This window comes from Scardinius erythrophthalmus, assembly GCF_964197995.2.
Source record: "Scardinius erythrophthalmus genome assembly, chromosome: 24".
Lineage (NCBI taxonomy): Eukaryota > Metazoa > Chordata > Actinopteri > Cypriniformes > Leuciscidae > Scardinius > Scardinius erythrophthalmus.
Window position 1 is genome coordinate 23,944,882 of NC_138244.1, and position 22,818 is coordinate 23,967,699.

At 39.1% G+C, this 22,818-nt stretch overlaps 1 protein-coding gene across 2 annotated transcripts in view; it reads right to left on the bottom strand.

Moving 5' to 3' along the window:
- The window catches only part of nup160 (nucleoporin 160), a 117,276-nt gene that overhangs the window by 68,716 nt on the left and 25,742 nt on the right, over positions 1–22,818 (bottom strand). For both annotated transcript variants that reach the window (XM_081356215.1, XM_081356214.1), the window contains exons 13-16: positions 16,605–16,704; positions 7,696–7,858; positions 7,488–7,612; positions 3,501–3,661 (exon numbers count right to left, since the gene is read on the bottom strand). In XM_081356215.1, coding sequence (XP_081212341.1) covers positions 3,501–3,661; positions 7,488–7,612; positions 7,696–7,858; positions 16,605–16,704 — 549 coding nt within the window. The remainder of the gene's footprint in view (positions 1–3,500; positions 3,662–7,487; positions 7,613–7,695; positions 7,859–16,604; positions 16,705–22,818) is intronic.

A 22,818-nucleotide genomic window follows, 5' to 3' on the forward strand; every position in this document is an offset into this window, starting at 1 on the left:
GTCACTTACATTTTAGATTCAATGTTGACTGTTTTTGTTCTGTTTCAGCAGCGAAAATAGTTAAACAAAGATCACGGCAGAACCATCACGTGTTTTCTCATAACTGAACGATTCAGCATTTTTAACGAATCGGTTGACTCAAAGATTGAATGATCAATCCATAAACATCTGTCTTAATCATGATCGACTCATTCGAACGAATCGTTTGAACGAATGAATCAATGACTCGCTTAAGATGGATGCCTGGCGACACCTAATGGCGGTTTAGTGTTGTTTAAAAGCATCATTCTTTCCCACATGTGTGTGATTTGTGTGTGCAACATTATCATTATTTTTCTTTCACTATTATATTAGCGATTTAAAAGCACCCACTCGTGTCACACGTCGATTAACCGGTGGGAAAATATCCTCAGACACATACCTAATAAATGTATATTTAAATACAATATTGGCCTACCTGGTAAAAAGTTTTATATACTATTTTGATGTCCTTTTGGACACAAGAGGGCAGTATAGCCCTATGTTTGCTTTTTTGTTGAACCAAATAGCACTAAATAGCCTGTTTTAACTTTTTCATTCTTCTTGAATTGCAAAAACAGAATAAAATGGGTTTAGTTGTGATATTTGTATTCTTTTATATAGAAATAAATGGTATATAATTACATTTTTAGAAGATTTTTAGTGTTTCCTTTTTGGACATTACTTTAATTTCCAAATTTCCATTACCCTCGCCATAGCAAAACCGTTTGAGATATTTATTATCCATTCACAATTTAGCATATTTAATGTAGTTTCATCATGTTGAAAAAGTTTGGTACGAATAAAATAAATAGTTTAAGAGGAGTGGCTAAAAATTCAGAGGCTGATTTTGCAAACAAATTCACATTCAGACCAAAATATCTGACTTCCTGATGGCCAGAGCTATTGAATGTAAATTAGAAAGTTGTCCGGCTTGATGACAACAATATACAAACAATTATTTCTTTACTGTAGTTAAAACTAACCCCCCCACTTTTGTCAAAAGCATGTTGAAAGTGACACACTTCCTGCTGCCAGTTGGTGGCGCTATAACTTTGACTCACAATAGCTATATCCATCTGATCGGCCTCTTACCACGAACACACTGCTGAAGTTTCATCAAGATCAGTTAATGTATGCAGAAGATATTCCACTTCCGTGTTTCTCTTTTCTCGCCATAAATTCGATTCCTCGCCACAGCCAAACCGTTCGAGATATCAAAAATCCGTCCGCAATTTAGCATCCTCAAAGTCTTGACTACATGCACACCGAGTTTGAAGAGGACACGGTGAATTTTCTAGGAGGAGTATTTCACATTCCACAGCAAGCGTTTTCCAAACAACCCATAATAGCCGCCTTCCTGTTGGGCTGGCGTAAAACTTGACCGGGGTAAAGTTGTTCGGCCCGATGAGATCTATATGTGTACCGAGTTTCATATTAATTCATCCGAGCGTGTTTGATATATGGATCAAGTTTTAGAACCCCGTTCAAGGGGGCGCTGTTGAGCCCCCCTGCCACGCCCGGGTACCAGCTTCAGCCCGACCCTGATGGCCGTGGGTTCTAACCTGTGTGCAAAGTTTCAAGAGTTTTTGAGCACGTTAAGGACCCCAAAAGCCCCTGAAACCTTGATTAACAATATAAAAGCAATAGTCAAATCCCCCCCTCCCCTCACACACACACAGACACAGACAGAGGGAGAGAAAATTCTTCAGAAAATCCACATTCAAACCAAAATATCTCTCTTCCTGTTGGTCGGAGATGGTTCATGTAAATTAGAAAGTTGTCCGTCTTGATGAGAACAATACACATACCAAGTTTTGTGATTCTAGGAAAAACTAAGCCCCCATTTTTGACTAAAGGTGGCGCTACTGAGCCATTCCACCACGCCCGTTTCTTATTATTACATGCAAGCGTGTTTGATTTATGGATACGTGTTTGGATCCCGTTCCAGGGGGCGCTGTCGAGCCCCCCTGCCACGCCCGGGTACCAGCTTCAGTCCGGCCCTGATGGCCGCGGGTTCTGACGTGTGTGCAAAATTTCAAGAGTTTTCGAGCATGTTAAGGGCCCCAAAAGTGCCCGAAAGGTTGACAAAATAATAATAATAATAATAATAATAATAATAATAATAATAATAATCCTACCGGAAACAATAGGGCCTTAGTCCTTTCAGGGCTTGGGCCCTAAAAATCCTTACGAAAACAATAGGGCCTTCGCCCTTTCAGGGCTTGGGCCCTAATTACTCAAAATAATTGACTGATTACTCGATTACCAAAATAATTGGTTAATAATAATTTGCGTCCTGTGGTTTTCAGTCATATGTTTTATCACTGAAGATATCTTAAAAATAGTGTTCAAATATAGTCTCATTCTCAAGAATACAATGTCATGTATTGTCTATGTCTCATGAGGTAAGTCTATTGTCACACCCCTAGTAATAATGTTGTTAATAATGTTCAGTTTCTTGCACAGACCTTATTAGTTTTTTTTTTTGCCAGTATATTTTTTGACTGTGTGATAGCCATTTGACTTGTATTATATGATTCACAGAGGACCGAGGTTTCAGTTAAAAATATTCTTTACATTTCTACTGAAGAAAAAATGTCACATACATCTTGAATGGCCTGAGGGTGAGTAAATTAACAATTTCCTTTGGGGTGAACCATCCCTTTAAATGACTAAGGCTACGTTCACACTGCAGGCTGAAACGACCCAATTCCGATTTTTTTGCCCCTATGCGACCTGTATCTGATCTTTTCATGACAGTCTGAACGACACAGATCCGATCTTTTCAAATGCGACCCAGGCCACTTGGGTATGTGGTCCCAAATCCGATACATATCCGATCTTTTGAAATGCGACTTCAGTCTGAACGGCCAGGTCGTATGTATCCGACCCGCACGTCATTGATACGCGAAAAACGTCATAATTCTGCATTGAAGTAGTCGTCGGTTTGAAAACGGACTGCATATTCGTCGAGCTGAGGTAAATCTGCCGAACGGGTCGACCTCGACGAGCCCGTTAATTAAAAAAAAAAAAAAAAAAAAAAAAAGCCCACGGCCATTATATATACGTTATGTTAACTTATTTGTGCTGAATCTGATATGAGATAGGTCAGCGGCTGCTAGCTCTTGTGTAACGGTCGCTGCGTGCGCTCGTGTGTGTGTGAGTGAGAGAATCACAGTTAGTTAAAGCAGAGACGGGCTCTGGTTAAAGTTTAGCTACTTCCGCAAACAACAAGTGACGTCGTTGACCGTTGAGTACTCTCCTGCGCATGCGGGTCACTTCTGGGTCATTTCACGTTGACACAGGAGATCACAAAAGGTCGCATTTAATTGGAAATGTGAACGGCCTTGCAAAAAAAAAATCGCATTTTTTCAAAAAATCGGAATTGAGCATTAAGCCCTGCAGTGTGAACGTAGCCAAATTCAGGTTTTAATTTTACAAACATCCCTAACTGAGACACATGCTAAGTGTGTACTCACATTGTCTCCATTCCGCAGGTAGAGTTGCAGTAGGATGAGCAGATCTCTGCAGAGGAGAGTTCGGGTCATGGCAGTCTGGCACACAGCTTGACAGATCAGACTAGCGGCCACACTGCTGCCGTACAGCTGAGAGAGACTAATACGCACTCTCAGAGACTGACCTGCAACAAACAACACATCAGTGCTGGTTAGAGGAACAGTTCAGCCTAACATTAAAAGAAATAGTCATCCTTTAATCACCCCTTAATCGTTCTGAGCTCGTATAACTGTCTTTCTTAATCCATGAAAGACAGAAGAACACATAAATACTAGGGCTGGGGGAATTAACGCGTTAATCTTTGCGATTAATTTGAGATGTTTAACGTGTTAAAAAAAATAACGCAATTAACACAGCACTTTTTTTTGCCTTGTTTTAATGATTTCCTGTTGCGGCTGCTCAATGTTCTGCTCTGTCGTTAACGGCCCAAACGCTCCAATCTGATCACGCACTGGAAAATCAAAGTCCGCTCAAATAACGTGAAATTTCTCTGTGGAAGACTTCTGTTTGCTGAGCTGGTATAGCCATGATGGGCAACAATGGTAAAATGACTTGCTCTGATCACATGCTCTGGTAATAATAACTTTGTAGGACTATATTTTATTTTGATAATTATTAAAAAAAAACTTTTTTTTTTAAAAATCTGATAAATTGATTATGTTGATGGATTATTGAAAAAGAATAATACATTGATATACTGATGTTTAATATTATTTTAAAGGGCTATTTTCTGTTCCTTTTTTTTTTTCCTGTGTTTCATTTAATTAGGTGATTCTAAGTTTAAATATTGATGATTACAAGCTTGGGGGAAATGCAATAATTACAATTAATTACAGCAAATTGTGCAATTAATTAGTTTTTTTTTTAATCGATTCCCAGCCCTAATAAATACACAAAATAATAATATTCAGCTATTTACCACTCAACAAGAGCAGATTGTGACCACAACCACTAAAGATGTATGCTAGAACCTAGAGCTGCACGATTATGACAGAAGTAATAATTGCCAATTATTTCCCTTGATACTGTAATTGTGACACATATTTACTGATATTTAACACATCTGCCGTCTGGGAGATGGTACAGGAGTGTGAAATCAAGGACAAAAAGACAAGCCAATAAAATCTTAAACACATGAAATACCAACTTCCAATTATCTTCACTGACTGATACCTTGATTGTATCAGTTGCACAATGCATATTTGCACTTTTTTGTCTCTATTTATATAGTATATTTTGTGTAAGGGAGACATGCAAAGTAAAAATGTCACTGTGAGGTCAAAACAGTGGTGTTTTTACTGTGCATTTGACAATAAATATCTTGAATATTTAATATTACAACGATACATTTATTTTTATTAACAGAATAAAAATAAAACTTTTGTATAGCATTTATTTCAAACACAGTCAGCACTTACACTGCAGTACACACTACAGTGTTCAACACCTGTTATAGATGTGTAAACGCATGAATAAATCATTTACAACACTTTCTGCATCCCCTAATCTAAAGTGTAAACTATTCATCACTTGTAAATGTGTTACACATCATTCGTAGATAAGATTCGTTGCTCTTATGCCTTATTGATTCTTGAAGGGGTAATCTACGAATGATGTGTAACACATTTACAAGTGATGAATAGTTTACACTTTAGATTAGGGGATGCAGAAAGTGTTGTAATTTACATTTACAACACTTTCTGCACCCTCTAATTGCTACAAACATACAAAAAAAATAATTTATTAAACATTTATGAAACGCATATTCATGTTTTGTAAATGATTAGTTAATCATTATCTAATCAATTGTAAATTACTTCTAACTGAATCTACAAAACATACATACAATAATTAACATATCACTTATTAATCATTTATAAACGCATAATCATGTTTCGTAAATAATTAGTTAATCATTTACTAATCACTTGTAAATGACTTGTAACAATTTACAAAACATACATAAAATGTTAGTATAACACTTGCTAATTATTTATGAATGTTTTGTAAACGATTAGTTCATCATTAACTAACCACTTATAAATGACTTACAACTAAACGTTAAGTGTTACCGAACCCGATATATGTATATGTATATGTTATTATTTTTTCATTTTTTTTTTTCAAAATACCTTCTTTTGTGTTCCACAGAAGAAAGAAATTCATACACAGTTTGGAAAGACAGTGTGAGAGTGTTAGAGCTTAGATCGGGCCCAACAAATCAAGCTCGACCCTACCTGAGCCCGAGCACGTTGTGTCCAAGCCCGGCCCGGCCCGACACGACGCGTTCACTGTAATTATGAGCCCGAGCCCAATTTAAACCCGACCATTTTTAATATGTGGGCCGTTATAACCAGGGGTGGCGCCAGAATCTTTTTTTAACGCAGATGCTGCTGTGCTAGATCATTTAGACTACAGAGGGGAGCTCTGCACTTATATTATATAAATAGCCTACTATTAATAAATGAGCAAAAATTTGCCACTCAATATTAAATATTCAATTATTTTAATTATCACAATTAAAGTTTTAATTTTATTAAATTGAACAAGCACAACATTCAGCATTAAATCAAATATTATTATTAATAATTATTATTAATAATGTTACATAACATTGTTATTTCAACATAATATGTGTGTGAGCAACAAGCAAGATGTGCATTTGTAAATTCGGTGACAGCGTGTGTTACGAGTTTCAAATGGTGTAAGTGACCGCGGCGCGCCGGCCCCTCCATGTAATGATTATATTGTCTGCTATATTGCTTTTTATGTATTAAATCCAGGCAATTGGTTGATGAAAAATGTATTAAAATTAAGATACAATTTATACTAAACGAAATTCACTTTAAATAAAAGCTTTCTTCAAAACAAAACTTAAACTTGAAACTAAATGTGCTTATTTAATAGCTAAAACACGTAGGTTACTACAGACACTCTTTTTGTACAAATTGCAGCACATTCATTTAATTCAGAATTTTGCACATGTAAGTTGAAAGGCATTTGTTTGTGTATAGTAAAACATATCTGTAACATTTATCAAGTTCATAATTGTGCGTGCTTTTATTAATTATTATCTTAATGAATAATGCGACAAGGAAGAAGCATGTAAACTGCGTTTTTTGTTTATTCATAAATAATTGAATGGATCGGAAAAGTAACAAAAGAGGACATTGAGGGCTGAGGCTGACTACTATCATAATTTCTGTCATGGCAAGACTGCTTCATGTGTCTGTTCATCTCGAAGTCCGAGACAAAGCCAACACATGTTGTCACTCCCCACGACTAGTTTAAAATGTTTCCATACCTCCGATTTTCCTCAACACTTGCTCAAAGTTAATTCTCTTGTTTTAATTTTTTTCTTTGCTTCTTCAAGCTCCATGTTGCACTTAAGCTACAGAATAGTACAGCACGCACAGCAGGTGTGATGCGTCGAAAGTGCGAGTGGACAAGACGCTGCACATGACACGTGACATGCTTTATCAAGGGCCCGACCCGACCCGGCCCGAGGACAGTGGCGTGAAATATCGGCCCGGGTCGGGTCGAGTCCGGGCTCGGGCAGAGAATCTAAGCTCTAATGAGTGTGGGTAAATGATGACAGTATTTTCACTTTTTGTGTGAACAATCCCTTTAAGTCTTTGTAGTGATGGCATGATAATGGTTTGTCTGAAGTTGATCGAACCCTTTGATCAGATGTACAGCCAAACTCAATATGTTTTTGTAATTGATTTTTCTCAATTCCAGTAGACCCAGATAGCCAGTACTGGTTGCAAGGTTTTTATGGATTATCTTTGTGTAGCTTGGATATTATGCTATCACTTTTTGTGTCCCACAAGAAATAGTCCTTCAATGACAATGTTTTTTTGGGGGGGCAAAGTATTCCTTTAAAAATCTCAGACAAGATATTTACCACAGAACCAGAAAAAACAAAAAAAAAGTGTATTTAATGGTACCTGTAGGTCTGGTGTCCGTCTCTGCATCAGCTTCAAGGTCCAGTTCTCTGAGCAGTGTGTTCATGGCAACAATGGGGTTAAAGATGTTTTGCAGTTTGTTTGCAATCTCCTCGATCACATTCACCCTGAAGAGAACATTTCACTTTAGACATTAAACTGATCAATTACTAATGTGATTGCATTAAATTAGTGATGCAAGCATACTGACTCGCTGGCCAAAAGACCATCCATTATTTTCTCTGACACTTTCTCTGGAGACAGTAGGTCATCAAGGGCTTTCTCCATCTCATAGGCCAAGTCCTCTGGAAGAGACTCGTTCACCAGGCGCAGACACTGAACCAGCTTCAGGACGTCACGGCTCACATCTAAGTCTAATAAAAGGCATGTGATCAGACGAAGACAAAAAAGAAGGAAACCCAAACACCTAAAACTCCACATTTGAATTTAGCAGTTGATCATGTGATGCACAGAACGTTCTAATGACACCGGTGTGATCGTATGCGTCAAAGGGTTAAGTTGCAACGAAATGAGGCACCGAAATCTGCGTTCTGATTCGGCCCGGTACATACTGGTCATATAGATACTCTGTACCAGGGGCATTGCTAGACATAAAGCTCTACTGGGGCACAGGTCCCCCATTGTTTTTCTGAGATAGCAAAAGTAACGAAGGAGGCCGTGGCTTACCGATAAGTCAATTAAATATAAATTTCATATCCAAAAGAACGATTCATTGTTATCACAAACAATCAAAAGCCCTATTCGGACGGGACTAGTTTTCCAAACGACGTTTGAGTTACAATTCTTATCAACCTATGTCTGTGATTTCATGTACGGATTCGGACGGGACTATCATCTCCGTGTTTATTACCGAGGTAGGAGTGTCTGTGTTTTACATGTGGGCATTGCAGAAGATCACGTGTTCAGAATGCGTGGATTGCGTATGGTCAAATGTATCAAATGTATTTTGAAATTAAGTACTTTTAAAATTAAGCACTTTGAAATATTTAAAGTAAAACGTCCTAACGTATTTAGTGTTTTGTAAACATTTTATAAAAATTGTAGTATAAAAAAAGTAAACATACATTATCATCATGATTTTATAGAACTGGGTTCTTATAATAAACCCACTGGAATAAAACGTTTTAACTTATATAATTTACACGTTATGCAATTAGGTGCAGAAATGAAAGTAATCTTACCTGAAACTGATATTACAGTAGCCAGTCTTAACAGTTTACGTGATTTGGCTCTTTCTTGTTGATTTCATTTTATTTATTTTTTTACCGAACACATCTACATCCATTATCAGTGCGCAAAAAGCAGAAACTTGAACACTGGCGCGATAGTGAGAGATTGTATGGTAGTTCACGTTGACCAAAACACACAAGAAAAAGCGTTTTGGAAAAAAACATTTTCGGCAATCACAGACATTCGCATTCGGACGGGATTAGATTTCTCTGAGGACTGCCGAGTTTGACGAAAAACAGTAGGCCTAGGTAATTTGCTCTGGAATTTTTACAGAGGTCGTGTGAGAAAAAGACAGACATGGCAGATTCTGACAGGATTATAATCTCAAAGTACGTCTGTGAAACAGAAATTTCTCTAACGTCCCCCTGTGAAACTAGTCCCGTCCGAATTAGTCCAGTTGGGTAGTGCACATATTAAATAATACCGTTACCGAGATGATAAAAGCACCAAATTTTACATGAAGCTTTTCATGAATCTTTAGGACCTCCTAAATGATTTCAGCCTAGGAGCCCAACTGAAATATTGAAATTTAGTGTCAAATCACTTAAACAATATTCGTGAAAAACGGTTTTTTTTTTTTTTTTTCTTTTTCTCTCAAGTAAAACTTTCAGGGTAATCGCCTTTTAAGACAACTGAATAAGCTTCCTTTTGTTAATTTGTGCTCAGGCCAGTAGATCTTCCAAATTCTAAGTGTAAAACAGAGTGCCAAGACACCTTATACCTTAAAATAAATAAATAAAAAAATAAAAAATAAAAAATATAGGTGGAATTATTAAAAAAAGGCAGCAAAAATGCTTAAATGTTAAAGGGATACTCCACTTTAAAATGAAAATTCTGTCATCATATACTCACCCTTATGTTGTTTCAAACCTGTATGAATTTCTTTCTTCTGCTGAACAGAAAGGAAGATATTTAGAAGAATATCAGTAACCAGACAGTTATTTTGGTTGCCTATTGTAGACGTGTTGCAGGTCAGAATTCGTTCATTCTTTTATGCTTAATGTCCAGCTAAGGAATACACTTGGAATACCCTTGGCGACCTCTTAGAGTGCTCTGGTTGGACGACAGCACTCACTGAAGCAGAAGTAGCATCTTCTAGAAAGGCTGACTCATTTCTGAAAGCAGCACAGTCATGGAGACCAAGACACTCTACTGTCACTTCAAAATCTACAGTCGGAGAAATGACATGCTCTCACTTGGAGAAATGACATGCTGAAGAAGAGTCACACTTTCATGTATTGGGATCTAATACTAAGATACCCTCATTCTCATTTTTGTCAGAGCTCACAGAGAGAAGAACTTCCTATATGTAGAATTTTTAGAAGAACTCATCCCTCTATTTTTTTTTGCCTTGGACCATACAAACTATGCAAGATGGGTGTCTGTCCACATCAGGGACATGAAGTCTTTACCCAGCACTATCAAGGATGAGTTTGAAAATCATTCACACTGGGTTCTCTCAAAGACATACAACAAGTTCTCTGCAATACCTTTCGACCAAGGTCATGAACAAGAGAATAAGATTGTGAAAGGTTGCGGTGGTGCAGTTGGTCTCACAGAAAACCCAAATGCTTTCAGACGATGGATAATCTCTGGACCAGAGTTGGGAAGATTGCTGAAAGAATTTGAAGAGGACTTTCTTCCTGAAAATACATACATACATACATCTTCCTCCAGCTCTTCGGGGTGACACCGAGGCATTCCCAGGCCAGCTGGGAGACATAGTCCCTCCAGAGTGTCATAGGTCTTCCCCAGGGCCTCCTCCCGGTGGGACGCGCCTGGGAAGGCATCCAGGAGGCATCCGGAACAGATGCCCGAGCCACCTCAGCTGACCCCTCTTGATGTGGAGGAGCAGCGGCTCTAGTCCTCCCGAGTGACCGAGCTTCTCACCCTATCTCTAAGGGATCGCCCAGCCACCCTGCGGAGAAAGCTCATTTCGGCCGCCTGTATCCGGGATCTTGTCCTTTCGGTCATGACCCACAGCTCATGACCATAGGTGAGAGTAGGAACGTAGATTGACCGGTAAATCGAGAGCTTCGCATTGCGGCTCAGCTCTTTCTTCACCACGACAGACTGGTACATCGACCGCATTACTGCAGAAGCTGCACCGATCCATCTGTCAATCTCCCGTTCCATCCTTCCCTCACTCGTGAACAAGACCCCAAGATACCTAAACTCCAATCACCCTGGTCTGCCAGTCCAAAGGTACTGTCCCCGACCGCCACGCGATGCTGCAGAGGCGTGTCAGCCAAGACAGCCCCATAACATCCAGAGACTTGTGGTACTCAGGGCAGTACTCGGGTATCTCATCCACCCCCGGTACCTTGCCACCGAGGAGCTTCTTAACTACCTCGGAGACTTCAGCTTGGGTGATGGACGAGTCCACCTCCGAGTACCCAGCCTCTGCTTCCTCAATGGAAGACGTGTCTTTCTTCCTGAAAATGACAGATTATCCTAAAAACTTCCAGCATCATGAACAGTGTCTTTCCACACAGAAGAAATTTCAAACACATGTAGCCAACCTGTCTTAAACTATTAAAAGAATGGGCAACTTGGATGATTTTAAAGATCTAGTCACTCAGTTTTAGATCAAAAACTGTCCATGTGCGTACTGTGGGCACTGATGTCATTGTGATTCTTGAAGGTCTATTCCATGATTTACTTGTGATTCAACCTTTGACTGACATCTGGGTGGCTTTTGGCATGGGCAAAAAGTACATATTTTACCATATCAATAGCATATGTAAAAGTCTGGGTAAGGACAAGTTTCAAGCACTGTTGATGTTCCATGCCTATTCAGGGTGTGATACAACATCTGCTTTCATTGGGAAGGGTAAGAAGTCAGTTTGGCGGGCCTGGCAAGCCTATGATAAAGCCACTGAAGTATTTGCTTCCCTTGCCAGAAATCTATTCCAAAAATTAGATGCTGCTTCATGGCAGTTCCAAAAGCTTGAGAGACTGACTGTCATCTTACATTTACATTTAGTCATTTAGCAGACGCTTTTGTCCAAAGCGACTTACAAATTAGGACTAAATTAAGCGAGTCATCGTGAAGAGGCAAAAAACAACGCAAGAGGTGCTCAAAATACGAAATTCAGTCATTGGTCAGAGTAGCATAAGTGAGGACATAAAGGAAAAGGAAAGGTAGGATATAAAGGAAGTTTTTTTTTATGAGGTTAAGTGCTCACAGAAGAGAAGGGTTTTCAGTTGTCTTTTGAATGTTGTCAGGGATTCTGCTTTCCGGATGAGGGTGGGGACAGCGTTCCACCAGCATGGAACTGTGAATGAGAATGTTCTGGAAAGTGATTTTGTGGCTTTCTGTGATGGAACCACGAGACGTTGCTCGTTGACCGATCGTAGGTTTCTGGTAGGGATGTAGACTTGTAGGAGTGATGAAAGTAGGAGGGCGCTGAGCCTGTGATAGATCTGTAAGCAAGCGTCAATGCCTTGAACTTGATGCGAGCAGCGAGAGGTAGCCAGTGTAAAGTGATGAAGAGAGGAGTGACGTGGGCCCTTTTGGGCTCGTTGAAGACAAGACAAGCTGCAGCATTCTGAATCATTTGTAGAGGTTTAGTTGCACATGATGGGAGTCCAGCCAGAAGAGCATTGCAGTAGTCAAGCCTAGAGATGACCAGGGCCTGGACGAGAAGTTGTTAGGACATGCTCAGTTAGGAAAGGCCTGATCTTCCTGATGTTGTGCAGTGCAAACCTGCATGATCGAGCTGTCTTTGAAATGTGATCTGTGAAGATCAGCTGGTCATCCAATATCACTCCAAGATTTCTGACCGACCTTGATGGGGTGATTGATGATGATTCTAGCTGGATAGTGAAGTTGTGCTGTAGAGATGGATTAGCAGGGAGGACGAGAAGCTCAGTCTTTGCCAGGTTGAGCTGCAGGTGATGTTCCTTCATCCATGTCGAGATGTCCGCCAGACAGCTTGAGATCCGTGCAGCTACTGTGGGATCATCTGGTTGAAATGAGAGGAAGAGCTGTGTGTCATCAGCATAGCAGTGGTAGGAGAAACCATGTGCCTGTATGATGTGTCCCAGTGATGTGGTGTAGATGGAGAAGAGCAAGGGTCCAAGAACTGAACCCTGAGGAACCCCTGTGGTCAGCTGATGTGCTTTGGATACCTCGCCTCTCCATGCAACCCTGAAGGACCTACCTGTGAGATAGGACTCAAACCAGTGGAGAGGAGTACCTGTGATGCTCAGTGATGAGAGGGTGGACACAAGGATCTGATGATTCACAGTATCGAAGGCAGCAGACAGATCCAGGAGAATGAGAACTGAGGACTTGGAAGCAGCTTTTGCGATCCGTAGGGCTTCTGTGACCGACAATAGTGCAGTCTCAGTTGAGTGCCCTTTCTTGAAGCCAGATTGGTTGACATCCAGATGGTTGTTCAGAGACATCTTGTATGACAAGTCCAGTCCTTCAAGCTCCATTGTCCAGAAGAGGAAAGAACTCTTCTGCTATGGGAGTAGGACAATGGAGAAACTGCCACCCACCCAAGATACTCTACTGAAGCACATCAGACGGGCAGTTTATCAGACTGGAATCTGGGCGACCAGCACACTCTCACAGCAAGGTATTCCTTCTCCAAGGGACTATAGATGGACCAAGGAATCAGGGTCTTGGGAACCAGTTTGGATGACACTTCCAGAAGTCCCCACAGCCTATAGGGAACTTATCAAATGTTGCTGTAAGGGGGATTGATCCACCTGCAAAAGTCTAGACTGCTTACCTCTTTGCAAATGCAACTGTAACGACTCATAATTATCAATTACAGGGCCAATAAACACCATATTGTTAATACTTAAACGTGTATTGAAGCTTTAGTCATGTAAAAGTTCATAAACATACATAAACATATCAAAATGTAAACTTTGGGATTCATTTGAATATTTTATCTTGTGCAGGAACTTGAAAATCTCTGTGTTTTTAAGCATATTTCATAGATAATGATATACTTCTAATATGACATGTTACAACATTTATTTCCAAGGGCTCCTAGGCCAAAATTACACTATAGACCCTAAGGAAACACCATGCAAAATTTGGTGCTTTTATCACCTTGGTAACGGTATTTTCACTACGCCACCGGACTAAATAGGGTAGTACAGAACACAACATTGTGTGTATATTCTGTGCTATACAGTGCTGCAGGCAGGGGCGTTTTTTTTTTTAAACCCCAGGCTGGGTAGTTGGCTAACCTAGGGGGGTTTGGGGGCATGCTCCCCCTTGAAAATTTTAATTTCTCAGACCTACAAATGTGTATTTTAAGTGTTTGAAAGCCAAAAAATTCGATAACAATAGCTTTAAAAGCATGTTAGTGGGCAACATAGCATAAATTATTTATCAAGCAGATAACAGATTCTTAAAGGTCCCGTTCTATGCCCCTTTTCACAAGATGTAAAATAAGTCTCTGATGTCCCCAGAGTGTGTATGTGAAGTTTGAGCTCAAAATACCCAACAGATCATTTTTTACAGCATGTTTAAATTGACATTTTTTGGGGCTCAGAAAAACGAGCCGTTTCAGTGTGTCCCCTTTAAATGCAAATGAGGTGCTGCTGGACGACACAGGGGGCGGAGCTTCATGAGCTCGTGCTCAGTCTGTCAGGAAAAATTCATCTCACGGAATGATGATAATATCAGAAACTCTCAGTAACGGCGTTCATTTCGAGTCGGACAATAATGCCTACAGAGTCAGATTGCTGTATAGAGATGAAACAGGTATAGTTTAGTAGTTTAATTACGGTTATTATAACGTATTTGTCATCTGCTTGTAGGCTATGTATCCATTATTTATTAATAGCCTACAAGTCTGCTGTCTGAATGATGATCAAACATGTACTGATGAGTTTAATAAAGTTTATTGTACATCACACAAAAGATGAAGCGTCAGTTTTACTTCAGAAAATCACCGTAAGAGCTGAGTAAACACAGTAGGCTAAGTTATAAGAAGTGCGCAAGTAGCCAGTAGAGTTGAGGGAGCATTCCTGTGGGCGGAGGTTAGTCAAGAAACGGTTCTGGTGATGTCACCAATGCAGGATGTAGAGGGGTGTAGTCCAATCGAGCCGTTTTTTGTAGTCAACTTCTGTTAAATAAAATATCTCGCTTGGCATTGAACTTTGAGCTTTATAATTTTACAGATATTATTTATGCTCTAACAGCAACATTACACACTAACTAAAGTTTGAAACATGGAATCGCATGCAACGGGACCTTTAAACAAAGGATAAATGTTGCAATGAATGATCCACTACAAAATGTTAATGTGTATTGTCAACATTCAAAACTATTTAAAAAAAAAAATTGTGTAGTAACTCTACACACAAACATAAAATTATTAGCCCACATACAAACAAAACTACATGCAGATATGAATTATGTAAAACACTACTATCTTGTGTCTTTTGCTTGTTCAGTGTGCAGTGGAGTGTATAGGAGTTTGTCACACGTACATGTATGTGCACAAATACTGTATATATTATACAGGATGTTTGATTAATGTTACAGTTATTAAACTAAACTGAATCAACACTGAAGTGACTATTAACTGAATATTGACACTATTGGTTTGTTGGCCAAGCTGCTTCTCAGGCGCTTTTTTTAATTTGTTACTATTGTGAAGCTGCTGTGAAACAATATATTGTAGCTCACATGTGTATATACAAATATATACGGATCTACACACACACTCACACACTGAATATGCAAAAATGGCAAGTCAGAAACTCAACTATTTCTAAAGCGCTGTGTGTGTGTGTGTGTGTGCGTGTGTGTGTGTGTGTGTGTGTGGGGGTGTGTGTGTGTGTGTGTGTGTGTGTATGTATGTATGTATGCATGTATGCATATAGAATTGCACTATAGACAGAAATTCAAGGGGGTAAAAATTATTTCATCTTAGTTAAGGGGCGTCGTCCGTCTTCTTTTACAGTCTGATCGGAACAAAATACAGGACTTATTCCGCCATAATGCACGTTGCACTTTCTCTCATTCATAGTAGGCTAATGCGAGACTAGTGCACTCTTTTTCTGTATAAAAGTTTTGCCTATAGTAAAGTGCAATTCCATTTCTTGGCAGAGGTTTTTCATATGGGTTAGAATTTCATCAATTCTGAGGCTTGATGCTTTTGCATCTGATGTCTGACCATGTAAATTGTTTATCAAGTCTTACCTCCCTCAAACTCACCATCTCTTAAAAAAAAATTCTGATGTCCATCTACAGAAGCCAATAATGAATAAAAATAAGATTATTTGTATTATTTACAAACTTTTGTTTCGTCATGTTTTCATAGCCTACCTTAATAGAATGCCAACACCTGACCGGACTTCAGTGTGTTCAGATTATGTGCGCGCTGCACTGCAGTTGCTAGGAAACAGACGCGCGCGGACATGGATTTCTGTCGCGGGGTTCAGTTTCTGTTTTCGGTTAAACTGCGTTGCTTTTACAAGCGTTGATTGTTTTATTATTGCGTTGAAAATACAGAATTTCTATTACCCTATAATATCATTTCTATTAAATACACTGACAAATAAAATACATTTTTAAACTCAAACTTCAGATTTACTGGGGCACAGCAGATTTATACTGGGGCACGTGCCCCAGTAAAAGGTGTCTAGCGACGCCCCTGCTCTGTACCCAACCTTAATGATAGGAGACTCAAACACACATACAGCACTTACAGAGTAACATTTACTGTGAATCGAAACTGCTGTGCTTTACTCTGAAAAATGCAGCGCGTCAGACTATATATTTATATAATTGCATCACAACTGTTGCGATTTGATGATGACACTGAGCCATCTCACGATTTTATTCATCATTCAGTAACGATGACACTGCAGTAAACACTGCCCTCTTACCCTCAGCAATTGGAGTCTCCTCTTCAGAAAACAGGTATTCATCAGAGGAAAGGTAAAGATGGTCGACTGCAAAGCAGGGTAACAGGAAAGACACAAAACCCTGGAAAAGAGTGAAAAGATTAGCGATCAACCAATATATATCGGCAATGCCGATATCTGACATTTTTTAATTATTGGCATCAAAATGTAGTTTTTTGGTCTGTTTGACCGGTAAAGGCCCCAATATAACATACTCACAGCAAAGTTATTTTTTTGCTTAGGGGTAAAACGAAGTTCGAAATACATGACCAGCAATATACTGTTAGCGAACATCCGATGCTGCCCACACTGCTGAGAGTGGCATTTGGATGAATATGTAAATATGTGCTGCGCGCTTTCATCTCAAGAAAACACACAACAAAATTGAGAAAACAAAGCATTTTTTAATAAACAGGGTTCTTGCAGGTTTCAGTTAGTCAAATTTAAGACCTTTTTAAGACATTTTAAGACCATAAAGATTGAAATTTAAAGGGTTACTTCAGGATTTAGCATTAAGCTTTGTATTAGTAGAAAACCTGTAGTATTTTCGAATTACCATGCTTTCCACCCTCATATCCCCCTGAGACAAGAGATTGATGTATTTTTTGTCTGGAAAAAATCCTCCGATGACGCAAAAATCGTCATTTTGCGTCATCGGAGGATTTTCTGGACAGAGGCTAAAGACTACAGGCAGTAGAAGGCGTTGTTCCGCATGTTTTCAGCCCGCCCATACAGGGTAGGATCTCACTTCGAATGTACACAGTGTCAGCCGTCTTTCTTTGGAAGCTAAGCTAGCAGGCTCTTGTTCTGTGGAGAAAGCTGAATAGTAGGAGAAAGCTGAGTAAGTAACCATCCTCCTTTTCCCGGACTTGTCCGGCGGGAGAGATCGTTCAAAATGTCCGGGATTCAGCTTTTGCTTTCTGCGGTCGCCATTCATTGTTTACATGCACACCTTTCAATCTAACTGAATTCATTCCGATTGGTGAATTTGAATGTAGTGTTTACATGAACGCTAAACAAGTGAAGGGTTGATTTGCGTTTTACCATTGCTAAGAAAAATTCCCGCTCCTCCGAGAGAGATGCGAGACCCGGCGCGTCTCAGTAATCACGCCACCGACCTTGCGCCGTTCTCCCGCGGCCGTCAGCCTCGTCCTGCTCGCCACAGTAAACATGATGAATGGCGACTGTAGAACGCAAAAGCCGAATCCAGGACATTTTAGACGATCTCTAAATCCCTCGCAAACTCATCACGTAGGCTAGCTTTGTTGTTTTCATCTGCGCACTCTTACCGGTAGGCGTGGCCTCCTAAGGCAGCGAAGCAAGTGCATTCTGGGAGTGGTTGTCTTTCATCCACATAAGCCAAAAATACATTTTCTGGCTTTTCTCAGTCTAGAAAGCTCCAAATTCAAAAATTTCTTCACATTTCTTCTACTTAAATGACCTATTTTAAATACACATTCATCTTCCCAGAGGTGAAGTATCCCTTTAAGACCTAAACGACGCATCGCCAAAAAAATATTCAAATCAAAGAATTCATTTTATTTCAATGAATTCAGTCATTGAAAAAGCATTAACTTAATTTACATAAAATTGTACTTTGCATATTATAGGCCTCAGGGTTTTTCCTGCATAGACAATTATGAGGCGGCCGCCTCCGTCAAATTTCGTGCCGCCTCCGCCTCTCAACAAAACTCGGACAGACATTCACGTGCTCATACACTTTTTCCACCGTGACGGTTCTGTTGCGGTTCCCGCTTGTGTCCATAGTGCTGCACGGATCATAATCCGCGGGTCGAGCGGGCCAAGTAATAACAACATTCCATTCAATCAAGGGTGGAAGACAGATAAATCATTATAATGTGTTGAGTGTAATAAAGACACGGAACTCCCATCATGGTAACTTACCTAATGTACGGACCGTAACAGCGCTGTTGAGGTTCGCGCCGTTATTTATAACATATTAATTATAATATATTAGTTATATAGGCTACACACGACCAGAGTTCCGTTTTCCTGAATGCCATCACGATTGAAACCGAGATATTGATTTCATAACAGTTAAACAAATAGTTGAAATTAAGTTACTTACATTTTTAGACGCAATGACTGTTTTTGTTCTGTTTCAGCAGCGAAAATAGTTCCAAACAATAGAAACATAGAGCATCTCACAGCAACACGCATCTATGATTCATTACTGAATGATTCAGCGTTTTGAACTAATCACTCGAGTCAAAGATTCAATTACCCATTATTAAACCGCCTCATTCTGAATAAATCAGCCGTTTGAACGAATCGTTTAAATGAATGACTCAATGACTCGCTCATTAAGACGGTCGCCTGCCGCCTCCTACTGGCGGTTTAGTTTCATAAAGTAGCATTCTTTTCAACATTCCTTAAAAAATATTTAAAACAATCTCATAATCTCATTTAATACAGTTATAATTTTTCAATGTAAATTATTTAATTTGATTGGTAACAGCCTAGTGTCTTATTATTTTAATTGAATGTATTGATAAAATGTAAGCATTTGAAATGAAATTTAGAGCATACATTAAATAAAATTAGGGGAAAATGCTCTTTATAAAAGGTACAAAAATTATTCCGATAAGAGTGTTTTCAAAAATGAAACATTGACAATTTAAGTTTAAAGGGAGTAAAGCCTCTGTTTAGGCTATAAAGGAAATGTAATTTTGCCAAAAGAACTTTTAATTTAAATAAATGTTAATTTTAAATCAGCCTACTTCAGTGTGATATGTTACCATATTATCATGCTTAATTGAATAATTGTAATGTGATGATCAGATGCAGATATCTAAATCAAAGAATATGGGTGGTTGGCGGGTGGATTATTATTCATTTTTAACAACAGATTCGAGTGACTCAACGTGCACCAGATTAAGGAATTTATCATTGAAATGTACAAAATTTTCTCCCGGGGGGGCATGCCCCCGGACCCCCCTAGTGTTACGATTTTACCACCTCCGCCTCATTTTGAGCCAGGAAAAACCCTGGGCCTACTATAAAAAACACATAATTAGTTGATTTTAGTTGATCATAGTTGATCATAACTAGAGATGAAATGACATGAACATTTCATTTAATTATTATAGTGCCAAAAGTTATCACTGTTATCACAGAATCCTGTTCCAAAATACTACACAATGAAATCAATTCACCAAGTTTTATGTCGAAAAACAGCAAATAACAAATAAAATTAGCATCAATACGCACTAACATAAACATTAAATAATATGATTAAAAATGATAGCCAGATTTTAAAAGTGTCTTGCAACATGTTATATACTAACATGTACAAGTTCAAATAAAGTTGACAAAAAAGGTTTTTATAAAAAGATAAACCTCACATATTTCAGACTTTATTTATCTTTTTTTTTACTTTTAAAAAATGATTTACTGACATTTAACAATACACTTTAGCTTATCTTTTATTATTAATAGTAAAATTCGGTCCGATGTTCCCGTCTGTTGTTGCTATGCAACCATGCACTGCGCTCTCCACAATGACAAAAAAGTTTTAGTGGCTAATAGCTCTGTTACAAGATTTATTTACGGAGAAGAGAAAAACACCCGAAGTGTTTGGGTGCACACGCTTCCTTCCTGTCTTTTTTCATGTCGCTGCGCCTGGAAAAAAACGAGCGCTTCACTTCAATTATAAGTGTGCTTACCGCGCGCCTACATTTCAATGAACTTGAGCGCGAAAAAGACGCGATATGTGAACTGCCTCTTGGCGAGCCACTTCGATACTTTTTTGCTACTTTGTAATATCTTTCTGCGGCCAGCGTTTCTGGAGGATAAAATCTTTTTTAAGACCTGACAAAATTAAATTTAAGACCACGGATGAAAATCTGGCTGTTTTTAAGACGTTTTAAGGCCTTAAATTTAAAGTTCAGAATTTAAGACTTTTTAAGACCCCGCGGGAACCCTGAATAAAGCATCTGATTATAGCAACGTGGATATCTTTGCACAAGCTCTGCAATTCAGCATATATGAGGTATACATCAGTGGAGCACAGATGCACAAAAGCTCATAATGATTAATTTTGAGCTCCCATTCTTTTTTACTGTCCAGTCTAATAAGTCACACAGCAAAAATGGATTTATTGCATTTAAACAAGTCTCTAAATATCTAAAAGATGTAATTTCATATTCCAGCTATTAGAGCTTCTGAATTGTACATTGTCTCAGCCCGTATAAAAACGTGTTTATTCTGCATGTCTCTGGACTTACGAATGCTGTGCACATCATTCAGGAGATTTTGATGCCACTTGAGGCATGCGAGAGAACAACTTTTAATCCTAGAAATTTGATGTACAATATACAATTAGTAACTCAAATTAATGTCATTCAATGCGTACTGTAGCGTAACCTGGTCTTTAAGTGAGAAAATGTGATTCCCATGCACAGACTTGGACCAGACTACTAAATGCACTGCTGGTTGCAGTGCTTAATTAGTGAAGTTTCAATATGTTCTAAGATTAGTGGGATTATTAGTAAGTATAGAGGTCAATAGAACAGTTCCCAAAAAACAAAAATAAAATGTTAGCCTCATAGCATAATTGCCTAAGTTATAGGGCTGCACGATTTAACCTTTATCGCCTCGATATTGAGGTTTTAACTCCCGCAATAACCTAACCTCAGGAGTCTGAGGTTTTTTCCCCCGCCTCTGACATTTGAGTGACAAACCTATTAGCCAATCAAAATGGTCGAATCTCGCGTTCCTGGCTTGCTGGCCAATTAGAAATGGCAATGGAAAGTTACAAGGTTGTATGCAGTGCACCGGCTTTCTGGCAGCAGCAAAGCAGCTAACACACAACGTGTACCTCGAATTGTGCCAATAGAAAAAGCTTGTAACTGCGCAGAAATGGCCGAAGGCACTTTTTCGGTGACGGGAGAGGAAGCGGGGGAGCACTTGTACTTCAGCTGTTTGGACTTATTTTGGATTCGCGAAGAACGACGTGGAGCAAAAGAGTGCTAAAATATGTTGACGTGCCGTGGCCAGATCCAGAGGAAACACTACCAATCTATACCAGCATCTTAAAAATCACCACCGACAGCAGGGTTCCAGACTGCGACCAAAATGGTCGCATATGCGACCATTTTTTGAGAATGTGCGAGTTAAAATTGTATGTGGTCGCATTTGTGCGAGTGCATGGTCATGTAGCCTACTAAGTTAAATTCACGCATGAATTTTCTGCATTGAACTTGTTTTAGCGCCCGCCAAAGTGAATTTTTGTCCCGCCAAAGTCTTATTTGATCGGTGAGTAATGTAGATGAACTGCCGCGCTTGTGAGTAACAGGGCGCATGTTTAACTGAAAGAACGAGCAGAGAGAGAGAGAGAGAGAGAGAGAGAGCCGGTCGCGCGCGCGCTCTCTCTCTCTCTTCGGAGCCAGGCGAAAGTGTAAACAAGACTTCACCGTCTCCAAACTAAGCGCTGTCTTGCTCTCTCTCCCTCGCACATATTAATCAAAATAAATCGACACGGTGGTAAAAGGTCGGAAGACCAAAGTTTCATGTGGATCATTCGGAGATTTTTTTTTTTTTCTGAATTATCGCTGGGTGTGAATTGTGCTAAATAAATTGAACTGAACATTTAACTGACAAAAAAAAAAAAAACTCTTTAATTAAACGAAAAAAATATCCAGTGATGAAATGTTTTCTGTGTTGACAGAAATCTTGGATGTCCATGTCCTAACTGCTGGGATAATCACACAACGCGCATGACACGTCCAATTCGCGAACTAATGACTCCTTTGAACCGATTCATTTTAATGAATGGTTAAAACAACTGATCTTCCAACAGTGAACTCAGGAGACGTCTGAATCGGTGTATAACTAATCAGTAACACTTTACAATAAGGTTATATTTATTACATAAATTACATAAAAAGTACAGTTTGCTTACTCAAGCTTTAAAATAAATAAAACCAAAAAAATCGAAAATCGCACCGCAATCGCAATATTTGTCAGAAAAACCGCAATTAGGTTTTTTCTCAAAATCGTGCAGCCCTACTAAGTTATATTTAAAAAAAATGACTTAGGCAATTATGCTATGAGGCTAACGAAAAGTACTATTTCTGCATTTAATGTCAGACAGAGCATTAAAAATAATTGAAGTTTTGTAAGCACCAGTCAGGGAGTGTCCTGCACAGGCTGGAGATTCTCATGAAATCCATAT